We start from the raw sequence: 23,302 nt of genomic DNA, 5'->3' as shown, positions 1-23,302 counted from the left end.
ATATTTTAACAGGTTTATAATCCCACAGGTACCATTGGGCACAGCATTTGATGCAGGAATAAGCTGCTGTACACATCACTGTGTTATGCTTCTTGCTGCAAGTTTTTCCTACCTTCAGCAGCTTAAATCAAGCCCAGTTTAAATGTACAGGCACTGCTGACAGATCTTGGTGGGCAAGAATTTGTTGCCACACAGGCCAGCTGCAGAAACTTTTAAGTGCAAATAAATTCTGAATCAAAAATTCTGGCATTTTAACTATAGCTGCTTGTTCAGGTTTTCCCCAAGAGATCTAAACTGCACAATGTTATTTGTTTCAGCTCTAAAAGTGGGGCTTGCAAAGCAGGATGGAAGTTTCCCAGCAGTGCCAGTCCCAGCCCTCCTGCCACAACCAGCAGGTTCTCCTGGCACTGTGCTGTCACTCTGCCAGCACCCCACCCATTTCACCTACTCACCTGCAAGGGTAGATTAGGAATGAGACAGGTGATTCCAAATCCAACCAGCAGGAAGTTGGTGAATACAAAGGCATTGGTGGCGTTGGTGATTTTCTGGATCTGACGGTCACGCTTTTTCTTTTTCTTGTCACCTCTGGAAGGACAGCAAAACCTGGGTTACAAACACTTCCAGCAGCTGCTGGAACTCAGAGCAAGATTCTCTACACATCACAACTATCTACACCAGTTTGGTTACAGATCTGCCTATGGAGGTGCTGGGATCTCCACCAGTAGAAGCTGAGGAACATCTGGGTAATTATTTTAGTGCTGTTACTCTTACTCTTAGGCTAGGAGGGAAGTCTGAGCCTCTCCTGCTACAACTTAAATTTGCTCTTCTTGACTGATCTTAGTGGACATGGAAGATAGTCTGCTCCTCTCCTCTGCAATTATCAAGTCTTCCTTCAGGCTTTCTTTTCTATACTGAAGAGCCAATATTCTTTTCAGTCTTTCATCCCACAACACACAAGGCAGAGCAGAGGGGGCCTGCCAGGTGGCTGCATGTCCCGTGAGGCGCACACTACGCACTGCTCAGCGTTGCTCTCCTCATTCTCTTCTGAGCCATCATCACACTCTTTCATTCTCCAGTCCATGATGTATCCGATCACAGGTGCTGTCAGCAGGCACAGCAGCTGCAGGACCCCAAAAATGGAAGTGTAGAAAGCCACTGCAGAGAAAAAAAAAAAAGTTAAAAATAGTTTTCAGTCCAAAAGATAGAAAAAAATTAAAAAAGCCTTCCCATTGATCACTTCTCTTATTAAAAGCCCAGTCATTCATCAGCCTTCCAGACATTAGAATGGACATGCTGGGCACACTTCTTTCAGCCATTCTGATACTGCACTGGAATTCTCTGGGCAGCAGCAGGTAGGGCTCCAAAAATGGGGACACAGCGCCCACTCAGTGTCAGTGAGGTTTATTCTGGGCAGGACCAGCAGGAAAAGTTTTTATAAGCTTTGTGTGCTGCACAGCCAGGCCTGCTTTAGTCATCTCCTCTCCTGGCTTGCTGGGAGCTGCAGCTACAGCTTCTCCAGCTGGGATGCTCCAGTGAGGACAATCAAGCTGGGAAGGTGAGGACTAACCCAGTTTGTGCTGAATGGACAAGTTTGGAAGAAAGGGGACAGGAGATTAACATCTAAAAATAACAGCATTTGTGAGCAATTGTTAAAAAGCTCAAAGTGATGAAAATCTCGTGCTAACAATGAGAGAAGTGTCTCCATGGCTTGCTAAGGGAAAGCTGATGCCAGCAGACTCAGAAGAAATTGTCCTCTCCTGTTACTGAGCAGTTCCCCCACCCTGCAAGGCTTTTTTCCACTTCCTCTCACAGTCACTTCTGTGTGGTGACTGAGGCACCACACAGAAGGGCTGGTGAGTCATGGTGTGCCACAGCCCTGAAATAAGGATGTAGCTCTGAAACTGCCCATCTCAGCACAGAGCACAAGTTAACAGCCCTGTAAGCAAAGCAGCTAAAATTTTCATTTGTCCCTCCTGTTTTTAAGTCTATCCAAAGCAGTACAGCCAGGATTTCCACCAAAATCCACTTGGTAATGGAGAGAAAGTTTCCAACAAGCCTCTCTCTTCTAAAGAGTTGCAGCAAACCCCAGCAGGGCTGCTCTGCTGTGCCCAAGCATGGCACCTGGTGATCTTTTCCTGGCTCCAGCTGCTGGCAAAGGAGCTGAGAGGAACTTCCAACCTCCCAACTCACATTCATGGCCCCGTTCCTCCCACAAAGGCAAGCCCTGAAGTGACCCCACATCCCCTCTCATTATAGCAACTGCTGCAGCCAAGAGAAACAGGTGGCATCACTCTCTGTGAGCACTGCAGGAGCTGATTTACTGATGTCTGGTTATTTTTTAATAGAGGGTAAGAAGCAAGCCACGCTGTCGTGTTTTGCCTCTTTATGCTACCCTGAACACTTAATCTTAGGCTCTAAACAGCAAGGGCAGAGGCCAGCTTGAATTAGGGAGTGAAATTTATGGGGTCAGCAAGGGAAGGGGAGGAAAGACAGTAGCTGCTACAAAACAAGGCCCCCTCAGCTCATCTGTCATTTTAAAAAACATTCTTTCCCAAGGAGGAAAAGCAAGAATACCTAGCAAAGGAAGCACACATGGGCACAAGCCTTTACATTCCCTGTTTTAGATGCTTTTCACTCAAAATTACCCTGAGCAAGCACCTCACACTGTTGAGTTTTCCAGCCCTGATTCTCCCCAAAGTCTCTCAGTATCACCACATTTGAGAGCAAGGTAACAATTTATGAAAGATGCAGACAAATTTCAGTTTCTGGGCATAACAGGTCTCCTCTCCCCTGCCTTCCTACAACACAATTACACAGTCATTCACAGAATGAACCCTTAAGCTTCTTCCTCATCTTTTTGGGGGTTTCAGCAGATAAGTACCCACAGGCTCACTGCTCTCTCCACCTTTTGGTTTCCTGACAGGTCTAAGTCACCAAAACCTGCACAGAAAGAACTTTCAAGGCCACTGTGCCCCACTGCAATTAAAGACTTCACTACTTATCTGCACGATTTTCCTCACATCCTACTCTCCTGTTGTAATCCCAGGAATATTTAACTTTTGACCACAACACTTGCAGGGTTTGACTCAGCTCTCCTCTTCCCTCAGTGCTCCCAAGGGCAGCTGCAGGTGGAGGGAGCTCTCTGAGCAAACCCCACCCAAGAGAATAAATGCAGGAATCACAAGGAATGCGAGGGAGCAGCATCCCATCCCCTCCTGATGCACACACAGACTGCATTTCTGGAGAGCTGCACATGCCTTGGAACTGCTCTTGCAGCAGAGCCTGACACTGCTGAGACCAGACAATACCACTGTTTTGCTGATGCCATGGAAACACCAAGACAGAGACTGCACTGCAATGAGCCCAGGCTACATTCAGGGGGAGGAAGGGAAAAAATAGGAAGAAATATTAAAGGTGGCACAGAAAACTTGCAGTATACTCAAGGGGCACAATCCCTGTTTTAGCAGGGAGCTTGATCTAAGCAGAATTGGCAGCTTATATAGTTAATGTTAATTCTGAAATTCCAAGGAGAGGAGGAGAAGGAAAGAAATTAAAATTAAATTAGTACAGCAAGCCAGGGTCAAAATAAATAATAATTTTTTAAAAAGCAGTGTCAGAGTTACAAGGTAAGCAGAAAAGGAAGCAGTGTTGGGAAAGGTAAGCAGTGTGAAGTTTGTCCTGTTTTGCTGTTTAATGTCTAAGCTGGCTCCTGAGCCAGGAGATAAAGAGCTGAATGCTGCAGGCTGTCAGAGGTTCAAGAAACAAAGCAATTCAGGGAATGCCAGGGCACTTGGAGTTTCCTGAGTTTCCTTCCCTCCCCCAAAGCTCACTCCTGTTTTCAGAGGAGTGCCTCTTGATTTATCAGCTTCACGCAGTCCAGATTTAACAAGTTCAAACTGGATCTTACTACAAAGGACAAAAACAAAACCAAAAAAAGGCTAAGTCCTGTTTTGCAATCCTGGGTATTTTTGACAGTAAACTAATGTACTCTTTCCTGTTTGCTCCATGAACTTCATCAGAACTATAAATGCAGGGAGTCCAGCACAGGGAGCAGCCCTGAACCTCCCCAGCACCCACCAAGCAGCACAAAAAACCAGCTCTGACTTCACTTCTCCCCCCTGGGTGCTGGGCTGAGGCACAAAGTCCAACCATTACTCATGAGAGTCAGCTGCTCTGCATTCTCTGCTTGCTTGGGATAACAAGCAAATACCTGATGAAATAGGTTTTCCAGTTAAAATAAAAATTAGCAGTCCACCCCCAGGGGTTACTTGCAAGAGCCCATGTGGGGAAATAGCATGGGGTAGTATCTGACAGACACAGGGTTAAAATTAGCTTGACATTCAAGCACCTACCTCACTGCCCCTCTGTGCTGGGCTGGTTCCAGCCCTTCCCTGGACCCTCCCAGCAGCTGTCAGTGCACTTGGACACCATGGATTGCCCTGCTCAGAGTATCTGCTGAGTAATCAGCTGCTCTGCCTTCACTGCCCAAGTCTGGGTCAGCTCCCAGCCCCAAGGAAGCAGGAAAAGGTGTTCAGAGGTTCCCCTACCTTGACTTTCATCTCCAGACAGAAACTCCAGGATGGTGTTCATGGCTCCCATGTAGAAGATGAGCCTCAGCTGAGTGACACACATGGTGATGAGGCTGAGCAGCAAGATGGGACTGAAGACACTCTTCATGAAGGAGGGAGTAGCTGCAGAAGGAATAACACAGCCTCTGAAGAAGGCAGCACACCCTGGCAAACATTTTGTTTTCCTCTGGGCTAGTAGGGTCTCTCCTGGCTAGTGCCAGTGGCAGCTCCAAGGAGTTCACCTGGTGCCTCACAAACTCCCATCAACATCAACAGCAGCCGATGCTTGGAGTTTGGCTACCAGTGACTGGGGCAAGGCAGCAGGAAAGAAGGCTGCCCTGATTGGGTGGACTAGGACAAAAAGAAGCTTCAAACCATTTGCTTTCACCATCAAGGCCAGGTTGGATGGGGTTTTGAGCAATGTGTTCTGGTGGAAGGGGTGGAATGAAATGATCTTTAAGGTTCCTTCCAGGTCAAACCATTCTATGATGCCCCAGAGTAAAGAAGGCTTGGTCATGATGGCAACAATGCACCTAAGAGCCAGCAGTGACCAGCTGCCCTGTCCCCCTGCAGCCACACCATGTGCTGTCCCCACCACTGGCTACACCATTTGTATTCAGGGAAGGACACAAGGACAGGATTCCTTACATAACTCCTGTTCCAGTCCTGGTGGCTGGCACGAGGCCCTGGCAACACCTAGATCACCTGCCAAGCAGGTCTGGAGCAGAGCAGGGAGGCCAACAGGCCTGTGCCAGCACCCTGGGGCACCCCAGAACCACACCTGCACTGTCAGGCTGGCACTTCACTTCCAGGTCCACTGTAGACAGACAGAGCTTGTTGTTCTCCTGCAGAGCTGCTGGCTCCTTGGGGCCCTTCATGGAGCTCCCCACACTGAGACGGCGCCCCACGGTCGTCACTTGCTTGTAGAACTGCTTCCCAGTGATTTTGTGGTCAAATCCCAGCCAGCTGAACTTTATTTTCACCCTGTTGGGTTGCAAAGAGAGTGAGAGCTGCAACACAGGGTGAGGAGTCAGAGGCAGCCACGTTGCAGGAGTCAGAAAGGCTATTTGTGGATTTAAGGCACTGGTTTCCATTACAGACCCACAAATGGTTTTGATCCAGAGCACACTGAGATACTTTCCCTGGGCCAACGTGGCATAAATCAATATAAAAATACTCATGACCAGGAACAGATCATTTTTCCTTTGTAATTCCCACAGTTTGGAAAGTCCTACCTTGCACAGGTAATCACATGCTAGTGGCAGGCAGAAATCCTCAGCCTAAGAGGTGGCAGCAATAAACAACATGCAAGGGGTTCCCTGTCTACTCCTCTAAATTCTTTGTGCCAGCTTTTCCTAGAGGATTAGGAATGGGATTAACCCTGGAGACTTACGAGTAGTCCATGTCTTCTGGTCCTGGGAAAGGCTCCAGGGGCCAGTTGAAGAAGCAGTTGAGGAAAACGAGTCCTGCACAGCTTGCCCAGACAAGCAGGATAAGGATGAAGGAGACCCCAAAGTCATATATAACCTGGGAATCACAAAGGAATATGGGTTTGGCTACAGGAGCAGAAAGAGGCTTCAATATTTTTGGAATGAGGTCTGAGAGGAGCAGGGAAAGAACATCATGATACACTTAAAATGGGTTGAACTCAAGTGGTAAGAAAAAAACAATTTTGTGACAAGGACTTTCTTGGAAAACCAGAAGGAATTTCCCTGCACACCTGAGACTGCAATGAAACATCTCTGGTTCAGAACCAAGTGATCTATCCAGGCAGCCCAGGTGACCATCTTGTGTCCTTTCAGTGCCATTTGCCAGCCATAAATTATGTTCAAAGCCAACCATTGGTGACAATCACGTAGATAAAATACACATGTATATTAAATATATATATATACACACACAATCTTTTCTAAAAACAACCCTTTAGTTTTTCACTGCTACTTAGCACTTCTAAAGTTTTCTATCTGCTGCATTCTTGAGGCAGTCACTTGGGAAGTCTCTAATACAGACAGGAACTGAATCTTGCAAATGCACATCCCTAAAAAAGTGCTTTAACAAATGGTCTCTCTTTCTTGCCACATTATTGTTAAACAGGGCAAGACACCAGCACAACACCACCAGTCACAAGCCTTGTTCCCACAGCCTCACCTTGATTCCTGGAAAAGTCACAGCAGAGGAAGCATAGGAGCCAATCATCAGAGCAATGAACGTGGAACGAAGGTCCCCAAACATGTTGGGCAGCTGGGGAGGGAAAGGAAAATCAGTTGAAGCGGTTTGCTGCCAAGGGAATGAGGCTTTCTTGAGGAGATATTGGCATTCAGGATTAATTCTCCTGGATACCAGAATGTGAAGCAGCCAGTTTTACTTAGGCATGACTTAGCTCTTCAAGATATTACTGTGCAGGTTTCACTGGTGTCTCCAGAGACAGGGAATGTCTACAATCCAAGATTTATGTGCTTACTGACTCTGCTTCTTTCCAGACTGACAGCATATTTTGCATCATTCACCTTTAGCACAGGAGCATTTGCTGCAGCTCTTGTGCTTCCTTTAAAAGTTTCTTACCCCAAACCTTTTGCCACCACTTTTCCATTCCCATCAACACGTCCCCAAATTCTCTGTTTATCACCCTCTTTTTAGCCAGGCATTGTTAGACATAGGCTGCAGTCTTTCACAAACCCTGCAACACCTTGAAGTGCCAGCTTTGTTTATGCACCTTGGGTCTGAACCCAAATTCTTTGCAGCAGACCAGAAAGTTCCTGTTATAACAAGAAGGAACAGAGACAAGCACAAACAGTGCTGCTGTTTGCATTTCCATTTCTAGCCATCTCCACGGCTCCTTCTGTGGCAGCAGACTCTGCTGATCATTTCTGCATCACTGGGATGGTTCAGATGCCTCAGCACACTAACCCAGAGCTAGGTGCAGGGAAGGAATCACAAACACCAGACATCCAAGGATTTGTCACTCAGCACAGCTACTGAGCTCTGCAGCAGGCTACACCTGACATTGCTACTCCTGGCACCCACCTCCCTGCGCTGCCTGGGCTCCCATCAGGTGTGCTGGCACTGCTGGGAGCAGACCAGGCTGGCTCTGCAAGGAGCTAGTGGGAAAGCAAAGCTCTCAGTAAACCAGCAGCAGTTCACAGCAACACTTCTGCCACCTGAACAGCAAAATCACTCCCAGGATGGCTCACCAGCCCCTGCTTCCAGTCAAGATCCAAAGGCAGAAACAGCTGGGAGACCTTCCTACTCTCCTGGGAAAGGAAGAACCCCCTGTTTACCTAAACAACCAGAAGTTAACAAGTTTCCATCACTTACTAATGCTGGCCTGGAAACTGGAAACTACAGGGAGAAGCACTGAAGTTGTCAGCCTATGGAGAGCTGGGCTGACACCTCCTGAAGCTGGTCAATGGGCAGAGATTCTGCTGCAGGCTGGCAGATTTCCCTCCCACCTCCTTTTTTTTGGGTCACTTACTCCCCAAATTCACTTAAGCATCACTACCACGTCAGCCTCAGAGGACCTCAAAGCAGGACACTGCAGATGCCTTCTAGGACAGAGAGCAGGAGCAGCCCTTCCTTCATCTGTGCAAAGAGGCTGCTGAACAAAACGATTCAGAGAATATCAGCCTGAGCAAGCAAGTGCTGCCATCACACTCCACTTGCATGGCTGAAAAACAAATCCATCTCTCCCAGGAGCAGCATATAAGGCAAGCAAATCTGGCTTGTGTCACGGCGTGTTTACAAGGCAAAAATATTCCTGAGCAGGAGCACTCCGGGACCCATCTGGCTGTTTATCATCCCCGTGCCTCACTGCAGAGCTTCCTATGCACTGCAGGCTGCAGGTCCTCACATAACCCCGGGCTGGGGAGCAGCAGCAGTGATGTGCTGAGCCTGATGCCGTCCCTGAACCCTGGAGGAGGAGGAGGAGGCAGGAGAGGCTGCGCTGCTCTGCGGAGCATCCCCACACCCATCACCCCGCATGCGGGAGAGCTGCCAGCAGGCTGCTCCCGGGAGCTGCAGACAGGAAACGGCTAAAGGATCCAAAGGTCTGTTACCAGGCACTGAAAAATCTCCTCTTGGAAGCACTGGCCTCAATGTACACACTCCCAGAAAGCAGCATCTGCAGAGTGGAATAGCTGAGGGTTGTAAAAAAGGCTGGTTGCTGTCACCAGGATGGGCATTTGCTCTGTCCCAAACACCCCAAACTAAAATAATGTCCAGAAATGACAACAAAACTGCTGCTCCTGCTGGGGAGCTCAGGGCAGGGCAAGAGCTGCACAAACACAGCTGCTTCTTGGCTCAGGCTGGTTTTCCCCAGAGATCCAGAGTCCACAAAAAGCTTTTTCATACAGCAGGAAAGGAACTTCCAGGTGGATCCTCCTGCTACTGGAGACACAGAACAGGAAGCCACGACCAGGAGAAGCCAAGGCTGCTTCCACCTTGATTGGGACAGAAGTCCTAAAAAGGCTAAAGATTTCCTCAAATCCAATTTGGCACCCAGCAAGCAGCTAGATTAAAAAAATTGGACAGAAGAGGTTTAATGTCTTATCCAGCCCAATCAAAGCAGAAACTGCAAACACTGAGCACTTGGAATGGAGAGAAATGTGGGACTACCTGGAGAGGCAGAGGGGAAACGAAGGGGGAAAAGTCCCTTCAAGACCAGAATACCTCTCAGACTGTGCCAGCACTGGCAGGGCCTGTGCAGGTCTCATCTAAAGACCAGCTACAAAAACAACATGCAATATTTACCAAGTAATTTTTCATGCTGTCTTTATACTAGCAAGCATTGGATCTGTTTTTCTGCCACCAAAAAGGATCTAATCCTCATTCTGATCTCATCCCCTCAGGCCAGAAGTGACTCCTCCACTAACTTCTGCCCATTCTGGTATGACAGCTCCAATTCTGCAAGACCTATGACGACAGAAACTCTTAAGCCTCTTGTTTAAAGGTCACTAACACTCAATGCAATATTAACTTTATGCCCTGTCACAAAGACACTCAGTGAATGTTGCCACACGTAACTGTTTTTTACTGGAGTCCTTTATTGCAGGTCTGTAATCCTAAACTGATAAATCATTTCCTCTTGCAGATTTTTTTTTCCTCATCTCCCCTACAGTGAGTTTATAATAATTTATATTGTTTTCCAGCTTTTCCCTGGAGATATTCCATATACAGAAAACAGCACAGCATTGCTACCAAAGCCTGCTTCCCTCCTCTTGCAAGGACTGCTTGAAAGAACAGTAAAAAAAATAAAAAAAAAAAAAAATCAAGGCATTGAAAACTAGACTACTGAAAAATGGTATTTTTGTTCAATTAAACTTTGTTTTCCCTATTGAGGGTGTATTTGAAAGTTACACAGACACTAAAAATATGTTCTGCAGGAAAGCCTCAAACTGCCCCCTTTGCCCAAAGCATATGGAAACTCCTGTTCCCATTCTCCAGCAAACAAAAGCTCACAGAGCCCTAAGTTTTCCTAATATTTCCAAGCAAAAAAGATTCCCTACACAGAGATGTCCCTCCCCCCTCTGATTAAAGGGGGCTGTTTTCAGCAGAAAATCAGAGCAAAGCAGCTGTAATTCTTTGAAAGGAAAACAGCACAGAGAACAATCTATAAAAGGCTCTTTGTGGTAATTTATCACACATGTTTATTTCTTTGCATGAAATAGCTTCGGAGCAGAAGCAGCGCCAGATTCCTGTGTTGCTGTCAGAGCCACCAGCACAGATCTGTTTCCATTTCCAATCTTCACTTACATTGGCCAAGACCAAGTCACGAGGCAGAATCTCCCCTCTGCATTTTAACAACAGGCACAGCCTGACCTTGTTCCCAGAACTGGGAAGCCTTTGCTGGCTGCCCCCTCCTCCCCAAGCCACAGGCCAGGCACCCAGGAGCAGCAGCTTGTTTTGGCTCCACAGCTTGCCATGTGTTTTCATGATACCCTGGGGACTTGTTGCTGGAAAAGGCTTTAAACTCAAGAGGCAAAGCTTTGTGGAACACTGTCCCAGGCTCTAATCCTCTCAGATCCTGTTTATCCCTGACTGACGGTCCCTGCCACCATGTCCCAGGAGGTGTCAACACCTGACACCCCACAAGCTGGTGGGGACACCCTGTCATGAAGCAGCAACCAAAACCTGCCTGGGGTGGCCAAGGACCATTGCAGCAGTGGGTCTGACCCATTTCCTGGAGCAGCTCAGGTCACCTGCAGCTGGCAGGAGCAGAGAGTCACCTTGCTGTGACTTGCGCACGCAGCCAGCGCCTGTGGCAGCCAGACCGAGCTGCCCTGGCACCGGGAGGAGCAGGGCTCATCATCTCCTCGGTAATGAAGGTCCTTACAAAGGTCTTTTCAGTGTCCCCTTTCAGCGTTCAGCCCGTCCCCTCCCCGGGCACAAGGCGGAGCACAGCGTGCTCAGACCACAGCCCATGAGCTTGTCCCTATGTCCCTCCCTCGCTTGTCCCCAGGGGCCACAGCTGGAAGGAATCCACAAGGCATCACCCTGTGACAGCAGAAGATGGTTCTTGACACACCAAGTGCAGCTTGCAGGCAGAATGATAAAGCTGTAAGCTGCCAACAACCAAAATGCAGCTGGTTCTAACAGGCAGCAGCACAGCTACGCTGTGGTGCAGGTAAAGGAGTGCTTCTCTCCCATTTGAGGCTATTTTTAATTACATTCACACGCCTCAGGTACCAAAATGCCTCTGTGCAGCTGCACAAGCAGCTACACCTGCCTGTGGATTGGAGAAGTCAGGCCTGAAGCCACCCCAGCTCTTTGCAGAACATGCTGAGGGGATGGGCTCCACCTGAGGCTCTTGTGGCCTCACAACATCACTGCCTCCTTCAGACCTCCCCAAGGCTTGGATCTCCTCTTGGAAGAGCTGACCTTCCTCCTGCTGCTGCTCTTCCTTGGCACTGCAGAACTGGCTCACTAATGAGGGCACTAATAAGTGGCTTTGCTTACTTCTGCTGCTAAAAGCCACAGCACAGAACACCCAATCTATTCCTGCCCTATCCCGCCCTCACTCCTATAATCACCAGTGCTTCTAAAATATCTGTGACCCCTTGATCATCACCCAGAGAGACAATAATCAATACTGGCAGCAGGATGGGAATCCTCTCCTCTCCCACAGCACTGCTGACATGCTCCTCTATTCCTGGCTTTTATTTGAAGCAGGATGACATTTGCCCCACAGTTCCTTGGGGTCACAGCCAAGGCTTCCAGTGAAGAACACCACACATGAAGGAGAGAGAAACATCTGCACCGAGTGCTGAAAGCTTTGAATATATGAAAGCAACAGCAGCAGCAAAACCATGGTACACAGAGAGCTCTCTAAAGCCAGCCTCTGCCAAATTTAGGTCTCAGGACCTCAGCCAGTGTCTAAGCCCTGTTAATTTAGAGGTAACTTTAACAGGAAGTTTTACTTCAACAGCAAGTTCAAGGTAGTGCACTCCAAATCTGAAAGTTTTCAACTACAGCTCAGGGAAAAAAAATAAAAAAATTAAAAAATGAGTGCTTCCCAGGCTTGTTTTCTGGGCGACTTTCCACCCAGCCCTGCTTGAGCCACACAGACAACAATCAGGGTAATGAGGCAGAAAATAAAGCAGTTATTTGGAGAGTGATACTGCTTCTGCCTCCAGGCAGAAAGAACCCCAAAACGTAGACATCCAGCTGACAGTTGTTGACCAAAGCCTTCCATACATATCCAGAGGGCTGTGCACACCCAACAACACAGCATTTCTAAGGAAGCCTGTGAGGGACTCTCACCCTTCTGAAAAGCAAAACCTTTTGTGATCAAGAAGAACTGTGGGGGTGAGAGGCACACTGTGCTTGTAGAAAGCTGGTCATACCCAGCTGCAAGGGTTTGTGCCCTGCTGATTCTTCCTGCACTATGTCAATGCTAAATCCAGTGCAAACACACATCCAGGCTGTGCCAAGCAGCTGAGCACTGCATGTACAGGCACATTATGAGCCCTAGACAAAAACACTTCCTTTTTTTCCCCCCACCTTCACCTGAGATACAAAGGGCAGGTGAAAAAAAAAAAACCAACTATTGGGGAAAACAAGCTTTAGAATAACAACCAAGGACTCACTCCCAAGGGTGACTGACCCTTTGTACCAAACACAAACACGTGCTATTCAAGCCACAGGCAGAAGATCCACTTTGTTCCTGCCTGCCAGCCCAGCTCACAGCCACAGCGAGGGGTAGAGCAGTCAGGTAGTAACTCTTCACTTACCGTGAGCGATGTGAAGGTCATGCACATCCCACCAAAGCCATTCAGAGCCAGGGCAATGAATATCAGCACAGACAGAGCTGCAACAATAAAAAAACCTGCCCTCAGCTCCCACTGGGGTGCAGAGGGAAAGGAGACAGAGCCCTAAAAGCTTTGGTCCTGACATGTGGATCAACACCCTCAGGACATGCCACGCTGCTCCTGACCCAGCACCCATCTCCCCAGCCACACAGACTGGCAGGGACAGGGCTCTCCTCCAAGGCAGCTCGGGAGGGGATGGAGGGTTCCTTTTCTCTAAGGCACACACTTTCTGATGCAGCTTGTCTGGTGCGTCTCAAAAGGAAGATTTACTTGAGCAAACAATCCAAAGGGTCATCTCACTATCTGCTCTTGAGCAGCCAGCTCCATCTACCTCTGCTAAAAAAGTCAATTACACATTGGGTGCTATTACCTATTTCCCAACCCTGAAAGAGCCAGGAACTTGTTTGGAATTGCTCCTGCCCAAACACAAAACTAAGAGACCAGGGTATCTCAGACGTTTGGCCCTTGCTACACTCTCCACTTGGTGTTGTGAAACACCAGTCCTTCCCAGAGCCACTTGGCTCCCTCAGCCTGGCAGATTGCTTGGCTTGTGACCTCAGTACAGCACTGGGGGGTGACAGTTTAAACTTTGCTTCCCCAAAAACCCCAAACCAGAGCCCTGCAATGCTCCCAGCTCAGCAGAAAGATGCCAACTTACAGTCTGGGTTACTGGCACCGTACGCAATCAGCACACAGGACACGGCAAAGCAGGCACTGAAAGGGAACCAGAGCCATCAGTTTCTCACAAACAGCCTTTCCCACAGTCAATTACAGCTGCTTCCACCTCCTCAGCACCTCACAGGGCACTTTGTGTAAGAGGGAGGGAAGCTGGCAATTTGGAAAGAAAAATCTAGGGAAATACCCAAATATTACTGACAAACAAGTATTACAGGCAAGCCTTGCACAAGGGCTGGGGCAGGAACGTTTCCTCCCAGCACTGACACAGCTCTGTCTGGACCCAGATTCCCACTGGTTTTTCAACACAGTTTTTCCAGCCCTCACCTCAGGGTGACCAAAGGCAGCAGCAGCAGCCTTTGTCCTGAGCCCCAGCACTCAACTCCTCTCTGGTAGGGTCTGAGTCAGAGACTTGCTCTGTTTTTCCCACTCTGCCCACAGGCCAGTTTGGTTTCTAATCAAGTTCACTGCATTAAAATTGTGACAGTTAAAACAGTGTTGGGGTCCAGTGATCCCAAAAGTCACTAATCCCTCTGTGCCATGACAGATGCAGTTGACAGCCTCGCTGTTTGAGGCAGAAAGCAACACACCACATGGAAAAGAAGGGCCCTGGGAAAGGCAACAGGACATGTTTATCCCTGAGTTAACTCCCCAGCCTGCAAACAATGATGTAACATCTTGGTTTTGTGCCTCTCAGGACATAGCTCCCAGCCCAAGGAGAAAGCTACCCTCCCTGACTAACAAATGACTCTGCTCTTCCTCCAGGCTCCATCTGGAGAGGGATCACAGAGCAGCACTGGAGAGCTGAAGTGTGGACATGGAGTCCCAGGCCCTTCCCTTATGGAGCAATTCCCTGTGCTGGCTAAAATCACCCAAGAGCTGCTCTGCTGTCCTGTGCAGATCCCAGCCCCATCCCTCAGACACTTCTCAAGGCTGCAGGGAGCCCACAGCACCCAGACAGGGTGGGAGCTGAGCCCTCAGCCCCCCTGGAGCCCTGCACACCCACCTGCCCAGCAGTCGCAGCTTGCGGGGGCCGTACTTGTCCATGACAATTCCCAGGGGCAGCGTGATGGCACTGAGCAGGAAGGAGCCAATGGTGAAGGCCAAGTTCAGCATTTCATCCTGGGCGTTGCAGGAAGGCCATTTGTGCTCTGAAGCTGTGCTGTTGTCGAGCTCAGAGCTGTTGGTGGTGGTCTCTGCATGGGGTGGGAGAGGACAGTGTGTTAGGATCAGATTTAAAATGCTGTAGGAAGGAGGGAAGGGAAAAGTCCTGCTGGGCATATGCCCTCCACAGTTCAGTTTTTACTCTAATCAGTGAGAAATGGAGAAGCAGAGCAGTAGAAGGATGAGGAAACCTGATGAGCTCTGCTTTGAGCAGGAAAAAGCAGCCGTGAAACACATATCCCATGTAGCTGCAAGGTAAAAACCTAGGGATGAAGAGTCCTTAATTTATTAAAACAACTATACAGCAATGTCCTGGCAATTACAGGAGACTAAACCCTGCTAAACCCAAAGGGATACAAAAATAAGGTCCTCCTAATCTACAGCTGTCATGTTCTCAGAGATCTTTTCCCTAACAAAACTAACGACAGCTACAGCCAAATCAGTTATTTTGGTTCCAGACACCAGGCTGACAAGGCCTGGCACTGAGCAGCAGCCTGCTCAAATGAAAAGCTTCCTACCCTCACTGCAGGCACCAGGATGAAGAATGGCTTTGCAGCAGCCACCCTGCTTTGACTGCCCTGGCTCTGAAAAATCCTTCCTGGATTTAACTACCCTGTCCCAGGGGGGCTGGCAGCTCACCTGCCTTCTCAGTTTTTCTAAAGGATTGATGCATCTTTAAGTCCTACCCTGTAATTAGCATTTTCTGTTATTTCAAAATGGGTTTAGGTCACACAGATCAATTATATCCCCAGCTTTCTGTTCTTGCCCTTACATGAGGAACTCTGCATGCAAACTCCCACGCTGAACAGAGCCCACGTTGTGTAACCAAGACAGAAACAGGACAGTTCAAAAAAAAAAAAGAAAGGAAAGAAGTTCCCTTTTACTGCCTCATGTCAGCTTTTCTCCTGTTACATGCCTATCCCAAGGCTGCTTACAACTCCTCGAGTGAGCTGTGTGCCTTCAGACTTCCATTAACTCACAGCTCCAGTACACTCCAGCTCTCCTCCTCCCAACACTTATCTGGAACCTTTGCTGCTATGACAAAGCACTTGCTCTCTTGCTGCTGCTGCAAGCCAGTGATATAAAACACTCTCCTTCTTATTTAATAATTGATCTGACAAAGTTCAGTAGTAAAGGAGGAACAGAGAGAAGTCACCGACATAACCACCAGCATGAAGTGAGGCTGGAGATTCCCAGCGAGCCCTGGTTGGTTTAGTTAATTAGCAGGAATCCCTCATGTGCAAGTGGCTTCCCATTCCCTGCTTGCTGTGGCTGGTGGGAGAGATCCCCATGGCTGCTCTGTGTTAGCTCTGGAGGTGGCACAGCCCCACCTTGCACCTCTCTCCCTTCTACTCAGACCCCAGCTCCTCTGCAGTTACTGGTTTCACCCCGGCTCTCCCAGCTGCCCTAAACCACCCTCCCAGCTTTGTGTCCACTGCAAACAAACCTTGCTCCACCTTCCTGCCATCAGGTATCAGCAGGAATTCAGGCACGGATATCTGAGGCCTTGGAGCTGCCTCTGATCCCTCCCAGCACTCCAGGGAAGGCTGGGACATTTCTCCCCCATTTACATTGCTCTCATCAGCATCTTTGCTAAGATTGCTTCTAACTGCCTGTGTTCCTTTCTACTGCCATGTGCTCTTGACTGATAAGTTAATCTGCCCCTTCTCTTGTTCTGTTAGTCATGGATAGCAAGAGTAAGAAACAAATATCCCCAAAATGTCACGTGTGCCACCAGCAGCATCTGCTCTGCATGGTAGGCAGCATTGCAGCCTGAGGCACCCGAGTCACATCCTTAGAAATCAGTCCTGGACAGACTTTGGGAGGCTCTCTGGAGTTTTCACCCACAGCATCAAGGCTTTTGGGCTCTCCACAAAGATAAATTCATAGGAAACAGATGTGGGTGAGAGGTGAAACTCGGGAAAACAAGGAGGAGGGGGGGAATTGACAAAGTAGTAGCGGTTTCCCTGTGTCAGCACTCTCCAGAGATAGCTCAGCTGATGAGTGGAAGGAGGGTGGAGGAACAGTGCAGTGACCTTATAATTTCTGCACGTGTTAAAGCCCCAGTAACCCTCCCCACACAGAGATCTCCAAGCAGAAATACTCAGCCTTTAAAGCTGGAGAATACAAATTCCTGTTCATGTTTTGATGTGTTCACTGCTGCGTGTCCCCAAGGAGCTCACACAGCACACACCTGCTGGCCCTCCCATGATGAGCGTGCACGAGGTGAGGACACAGCTCAGAAACAGCAAGGAAATTTGCCTCTCTCTGAACACTGGAAGGTTGGGAATGGGACACCAAACTTCACTCCCTGCCTGTTTCACTTCACTCCCTACCAATCACCTTGTTTACAGCTGCTGGGTGCCAGCTCCAAGGAGGGGCCAGGCAACAGCGCTATGTGGAAATACAAATTGTTTGTGAAAATAGAAGCAGCCCCTGAGCAACAAGAGAAGATCCACTGAGGCGTAATGGAAATGATTCCAGCAGCCCTTGGCACCCTGACATCCCCTGATCCTTTGAGCCACCTCCATAAATAGAACATTTTGGAAGGGCTGCAGGTGTGTGCTGCAGGCACAAGGACCAGCCAAGAGCCGACTCATCCACGAGCACGGATTCGGGTGCCAGCAGCTCGTTGGCACAGGACAGTGAGTGGCAGCACAGGACATGCAGCTAGGAGGGGTTTAATGGGCAGAGAACCTGCCTAACTACTCACCTACCTAGTGCACCTGGTTACAGCAAACAGCAGCTTCCCCTCAATCACAGCTCAGATCCAGTTCCAGATCGGTGGGTGCCACACTCCCGGGAAAATCTCCTACGTGCCTGGCTCCATCTGGAAAACTGCTCTGGGGAAGGACTGGCTCTGTGCCCACAGTGGTGCCCTCCCCAAATCCTCTTGCCAAGTCCACCTGCACGCAGCACTCAAGGTGTCACACCTGGGCAAGGCAGCAGCACGAGCTGTGCTCACTCATTGCTGCCTCACTGACAAGCCAGCAGAAGCTACAAGTCTTTACCAGCAATTACAAGAACATTGCTGCCTATTTTTACAGCACTCCCCACACAAGCAGCAGGATTTCTACTGCCCAATTAGTAGTTCAAGTTACTATTTAAAGAATGACAGCTTAGGTAAGGAGAAGGCTGCCTGGGTAATCATTTATGTCAAGATCATTGCTGGGATTTGTTCAGGCTGGAACATTCAAAGCCATCCTTTCTCCATGCAGCAGGTCAATCATTAACTGCTCTTTACTGACCTCTTCAAATCCCAGGCACACACACACCACATTACCAGAGGAACGAGTCTGGCTTTTCCAGCAGTGACTGCCACCTCAGATGGCAGAGAGCAGCTTTCCTTTCATCTTATTTCATGGATCAGACTGAGTCAAACAGGCAAGACACCCCCAGCCACCCTGACAATAGCCCTGTCACAGCCTGCACACCCTCATCTTCCTCCTCTTTTTTATAGAAGAAAAAAAATGGAGGGGAAAAAAAAAACCCCAGAAATCAAGGGCAAAGAACTGGGAGTATTGGTTTAAAAAAATAGCACACTGAAAGACATGTGCAAACAACTGATTCTGCAGTCTGCCCACATAAGAACATGTTTTCTCTTTTTAGGATGGTGTCATACTTCTGGGAACTGGGAGGAGATGTTCTTGCTTTGTACCACTGCAAAAGCAATTTATTCGGGTTTCCCTGCCCTTCCACTTGCACTTCCAAGACCCCCTCTCTGGATGCCTGAAAGCTTCATATGACCAAGGCAAAGCCCCATTTAAAACTCCCCTTCTCACACCAGCTGTGGTTTCATTTCGCAGCTGCTCTCAGCCAGCACCTTCCCACGACAGCTGCTGATCAGCACAGTGTGTTTCCTGTACAAACTGAATATTTACCATCTTTACTCTTTTCCTGTTTACAGCTTCACACGTGCAGCCCTTCCACAAATCCTAGCTGTCATATCTGCCCAGATTGTGAGGGACCTTCAGACTGCAAGTTCCCCACCCAGAGCTCAGATAAATAAGGGAAAAGAGCTGCAAGGCAGCACCTTCCCCCTTTGACCACGTCAGGGCTCGTTAACTCACTGTAAGTGAATTAGCTTATCATCCCTTTGGTACTCTGCAGCCCTGTCTTAGAGGAAAGCCCTCTGTGCCCCTTATCTCTGGTCTCTGTGAGCAGATTATCAAGTTCAGGACATTTTTCTTTTTTCAAGCACGTTTCAGACTCAAGCATTCAGCTTCCCAATCCCAGAAACATCATAGCAAGGCAAGGCCCTGGACTGATCAAATTCCCCAAGAGCTGATAAGGCCCAGAACGGTGATAAAGACTGTGGAGTCAGCACTTGCACCGAATAAAAGATGCTGCTTCAGTTGGTTAAAGGCCAAGTAGTAGTGTAGTAAAATTAAAATGGGAACAAAGTGCTACTACCAGGCTCCTTGTCAGCGAATTTCAAACATACCTCAGGAGGTGGCCCAACGGGTACAACCCCCCACTCCAGCCCTGTTGCACAACTGCTCTAAAAATATTTTGTTATTTCGGATTTTTTTTTCCCCAGGTGCCCACCTCCACCCTCACGTTACTGAGTTAAGACACCATTGTACCCAACATTTGTACAATGGCTGAGTAAAATCCAACACGAGGAGCCAAGGGCAAGCAAGGGATTCAACAGGGAGACAAGGAGTCCTTCATGAACTGCAGCACTTTCTGGGCAGCTGCTGTTACCTTCAGAGAAGAGCCTGCACAAGGGACAAGGTCTAGTTTTGCCTTTCATTGGAAAGCATCACAAAGTGCAAGAGCTTATGCTGACAAACTGAAAGCCCTGCCAAGAACCTTTGGCTCATTAGGAAAACTCTATTTTTTTTTTTCTTTGCAATACTTACATGCCCACAGCAGCATTAGGAACAACAAGTGCCCAAAGGCTACCAGTCATGATTTGTTTGCACCAGCCTTCCAGCCAAGTTGGCTGCAGGATTCAATAGGTTACACTGAAAAAGGCAACCATTGGGTCACCCTAATGCCAGCAAAGGGAAAACTCAGTTTGGGGCTGGTAATTGAGAGCCTCCACACACTTTGAGCCAGGAGTCTTCCCCACAAAACTCTTACAGAGAGGACAAAACCAGAGAAAGGAAAGTGAGTCAGCACAGATGAATGAACGTCCCCACACCTCATCACAAGCCATCACCGAGTTCAGAAGTGATGGCCAGATATTTGAGGACAATGAGAACATTTGACTGCACAAATTTCTTCTCAGGGATTAAGCTTTCTTGCCTCAGGGCACAGGTTGGCCACTGGGAGGGAGCAATTGCCCCCAGGGCAGCAATTTCACAGCAGTCCAAACATTTGCATCTTCCCTGTGGTCTGTGGGCATGTGCACTCTCATGAGGAGAGCCAAAAAAGCCACAGGTTGGTGAACAGGAGTGAGAAACCGAGGTGAACCTCACTGATCTGGGACAAACTGAAAGCAGTCAAGGCAAAGAGCACGAGGTGGGCCCCAAGTGAAGTTCTTGTCAGCAGAGCACATCTCAGGAAGCAGACAAGCAAATGCCTGCTCATAGAGACAGTCAGCATTTGCTTATCAGCTCCTGTGTGTGCTTTATCTGGGTGGCAGAAAGTCTCCACCTGATGGGTTTAATGTGATCTCTTGGCTGTGACAAAGTCTCCAGGATGCGGAGAGAACACAGCAGCCTTGAACAGAAGTCCTGAAGGGTCTCCAGGCACTGGGAGTCTCCCTCACACACAGGAGTGCTCCTGGGGACCCGAGTGACAGGGACACCTTGGGAGCACTGCCCTGAGAGCAGAGCACAGGATGGAGATGGAGCTGCCAACTGCAGCTGATAAAAGACTCAAACATGTGCATGTTTGCCAGGTGCACCAACCCCGGTACACAAAGCAGGGGAGATAAGCAGCTGATGAATGAGCAAAACCCAAAGAATCATCACATCATTCACAGGTACCTTTGTCTGGACTTTGTTTCTCCACACCTCAGCTTTCCCCCACTGTTCTCAGCCATCACTCAACTGAGGCTCCATGCACTGGCTTCCAACTCTTTTCACAAACTGCTTCCTCCACCAGCCCCAGTGGGCTGATCCAGCCTCAGTCTCCATCACACATCTCTGGACAGAGCCCAAACTGCCTCCCTTCACTCTGCCCTTCCCTTCTCTGAGCACATGCAAACCCTCAGCCACCACAGCAGCTTTCCAAACCCGCACCACACCTTTACCCTCGGGTTCCTTTTAACCCCACTGACCACCCAAACACACTGTGGGGTGCACAATTCTCGCCATGCCCAGGCTGGGGATAGATGTCCACCTCCAGGGTGTTTTACCAGGATTACCATTCCCACAACACACATTTATCTCTCTCCTTCCAAGCTGTGTCTGCAACAGGGACAGTCACTTCTGGCTGGGGCAGAGGGTAAATCTCAAGCCCTCAAGAAACACAGCCTGGTTTGAGCGCATCCTGAGTGCTTGAAGAAGGAGAGGAATGATCAGCAGTATTTAATTCTGCAAATTCTCCTCAGCACTGGACTGCCCTGATATTATTACCACCCATGCTCCTTGTTTTCTCACCACTAAGGACAAAGTTCCTCTTATAAACCCAGGACAGCCTCCCCACAAATCATCATCCTCCAGAGCCCATCCAGCCTTTCCTTGCAGAGCAAGAACTCATGGCCAGGTTGAAAAGGCCATCCAGAACAACTCTACCCCATCATTAAAGCTTCTTTTTCCAACCACCCTACAAAACAGCACCTACAGGCACACTGCACCATCACAAGGATGCCACTGGCTTTAGGAAGGAGCACAAATCCCTTCCTTCTCTCCTGGGATCAATGTGGAGCTCAGCCCTCCTCCGACCACTTCCAAACCACCCTGCAGCAGCAGCAAACCTCAGCAGCAACTTATCCCCACACGAGCCCAAAAAATGCTTACCTAACCCGTAGCACAGGTAGGAATAAAACCCTTCTGCCTTCAGCATGATGAGCAGGGACCCCCAGCCCAGCAGCACAGCAGAGAAGAGCAGGTTCTCGATGATGGCGGTGAACGCCATCCACCAGCGCCGCCGGTGCGCCGTGGCCAGCGTGGGGGCCATGGCTGCCTGGGGTGGGGGCCTCCTTCTTCAGAGCCTCAACCTGCAGGGAGCAACACCCAGTGAGTCCACGCTGCACAAAGAGCATGAAAAAACCCCGTGGTTTAAGGGATCTCCTCACTAGGTACCCAGGCAAAGCTGCCTGCTGGACGTCAGGCACTGTGTAGAACTGGTTTTTGCAGGTGCCAGCTTGCCAAGCAACCTGCAGGGATGGGGGAGGCACGGGTGCCCTTGGAAGAGCCCCTGGGGTGCTCACTCCGAGTGACACTGAGCTCTGCTCAAGGACTCTGTTCCACTTCCCGAGCACCAGGTATGAAAGGCAGCAAACAGCCTGGAGCCCTCTGCCCCTGCACGGGGCACTGCGGGAATAAATGCCAGGGCAGGGGGGCTCAGCCAGCACCCTGATGTCCCCACTGCCATCAGGCAGGGCTGGGATGGGGGACACAGCCCCACATCCCAGAGGTGGCTTCAGAGACCCACCAGGTCTGCTCTGCCCCGTGCAAAAGCACAGACCTGCTCTGGAAGGTGCGTGAGGGGTCTATAAATGCAGTTTATCACCAAGGAGCACTTTTTGCTGCCTGCCAGACCAGCCAGCTGGGAGACACCACAGCTCAGTGGCATCTCCTGGCTGCCCCAGATGCTGGAGCTGCATTAACTGTGTCCAGCTCCACTCGTGCCAGTCCCTGGAGCCCACGGGAGCGAGCAAATTGGGGAACACACCTATCCAAGGGGACAACCTGATCCTGGGGAGCGCTGTCACAAGGCAGGTGGTCTTTTGAGGCATGCTAAAGCTTTTCCCAGTCTAAGCACACCTCAAGCTGCACTGTGGGGAAAGCAGCTGGCCACATAGCCAGCCAGGGCAGCTTCCCTTACCGGAGAGACCCCAGCACCGGGTGCTTTGGCAGGGCGGGGGTCTGACCCAGCAATGATGCCTGGGGGTCAGAGCCCCCTTCCAGCCACAAAAGCCGGTTCAGAGCCTCCCCCCACCCCCACCCACAGCGCAGGCCCCAGCACAGCCCACAACGCATTTCCTCCATCACCTCCTCCTCCTCTTCCTCATCCCTGCACAGCCCCCTTCCCAGCCCCGCTATCCTTGCCCAGCCCAGCGATCCTCTCTGCGACAAGAGCCGCTGCCCACTGTCCCCGCTGCCAGCCGCCCCCCAGTGTCCCCCAGCAGAGCCCACCCCCCACATCACCCCCGCAGCATCCCACAGCCCCAAAGCGCTGCCTGCCGCTCCCACGCGCGATGCCCCCCGCCCTCCCCAGTGCCCCTCTCCCACGCAAACCCCACGGCAGCCCCGGTGCGGTGTCCCCGCCGCCCCCGGCGCGGTGCCCCGCTCACCGCCGCTGCCGCGCCCGCTCCGCTCCGCCGCGGTCCCACCCGGGCTTTTTATCCGCCCTCCGAGGCAAAACAGGCGCGCCCGCTGATTGGCCGCCGCCTCAGCCAATGGCCGCGCGCGCCGCTGCCGCTGGGGCACGTGCCGGTTCGCGCCCCCCCCCCTCCCCTCACGGGCCCCCCCC

The 23,302-nt window shown here is 50.0% G+C and overlaps 1 protein-coding gene across 3 annotated transcripts in view; it reads right to left on the bottom strand.

Moving 5' to 3' along the window:
• Positions 1 to 23,302, bottom strand: part of SLC43A2 (solute carrier family 43 member 2) — a 31,138-nt gene that overhangs the window by 7,157 nt on the left and 679 nt on the right. For 2 of the 3 annotated variants that reach the window (XM_041482452.1, XM_041482450.1), the window contains exons 2-11: positions 21,625 to 21,824; positions 14,553 to 14,742; positions 13,530 to 13,585; positions 12,794 to 12,870; positions 6,717 to 6,809; positions 5,962 to 6,095; positions 5,350 to 5,552; positions 4,548 to 4,691; positions 1,017 to 1,155; positions 453 to 585 (exon numbers count right to left, since the gene is read on the bottom strand). In XM_041482452.1, coding sequence (XP_041338386.1) covers positions 453 to 585; positions 1,017 to 1,155; positions 4,548 to 4,691; positions 5,350 to 5,552; positions 5,962 to 6,095; positions 6,717 to 6,809; positions 12,794 to 12,870; positions 13,530 to 13,585; positions 14,553 to 14,742; positions 21,625 to 21,784 — 1,329 coding nt within the window. In that variant the 5' untranslated portion in view covers positions 21,785 to 21,824. Of the gene's footprint in view, positions 1 to 452; positions 586 to 1,016; positions 1,156 to 4,547; positions 4,692 to 5,349; positions 5,553 to 5,961; positions 6,096 to 6,716; positions 6,810 to 12,793; positions 12,871 to 13,529; positions 13,586 to 14,552; positions 14,743 to 21,624; positions 21,825 to 23,123; positions 23,269 to 23,302 lie in introns of those variants that run through there. The other variant, XM_041482451.1, reaches the window with a different exon arrangement.

Source organism: Pyrgilauda ruficollis, unplaced genomic scaffold, assembly GCF_017590135.1.
Source record: "Pyrgilauda ruficollis isolate IOZ18807 unplaced genomic scaffold, ASM1759013v1 scaffold59, whole genome shotgun sequence".
Taxonomy (NCBI): Eukaryota; Metazoa; Chordata; class Aves; order Passeriformes; family Passeridae; genus Pyrgilauda; species Pyrgilauda ruficollis.
This window is presented reverse-complemented; position numbering and strand designations above follow the sequence as displayed.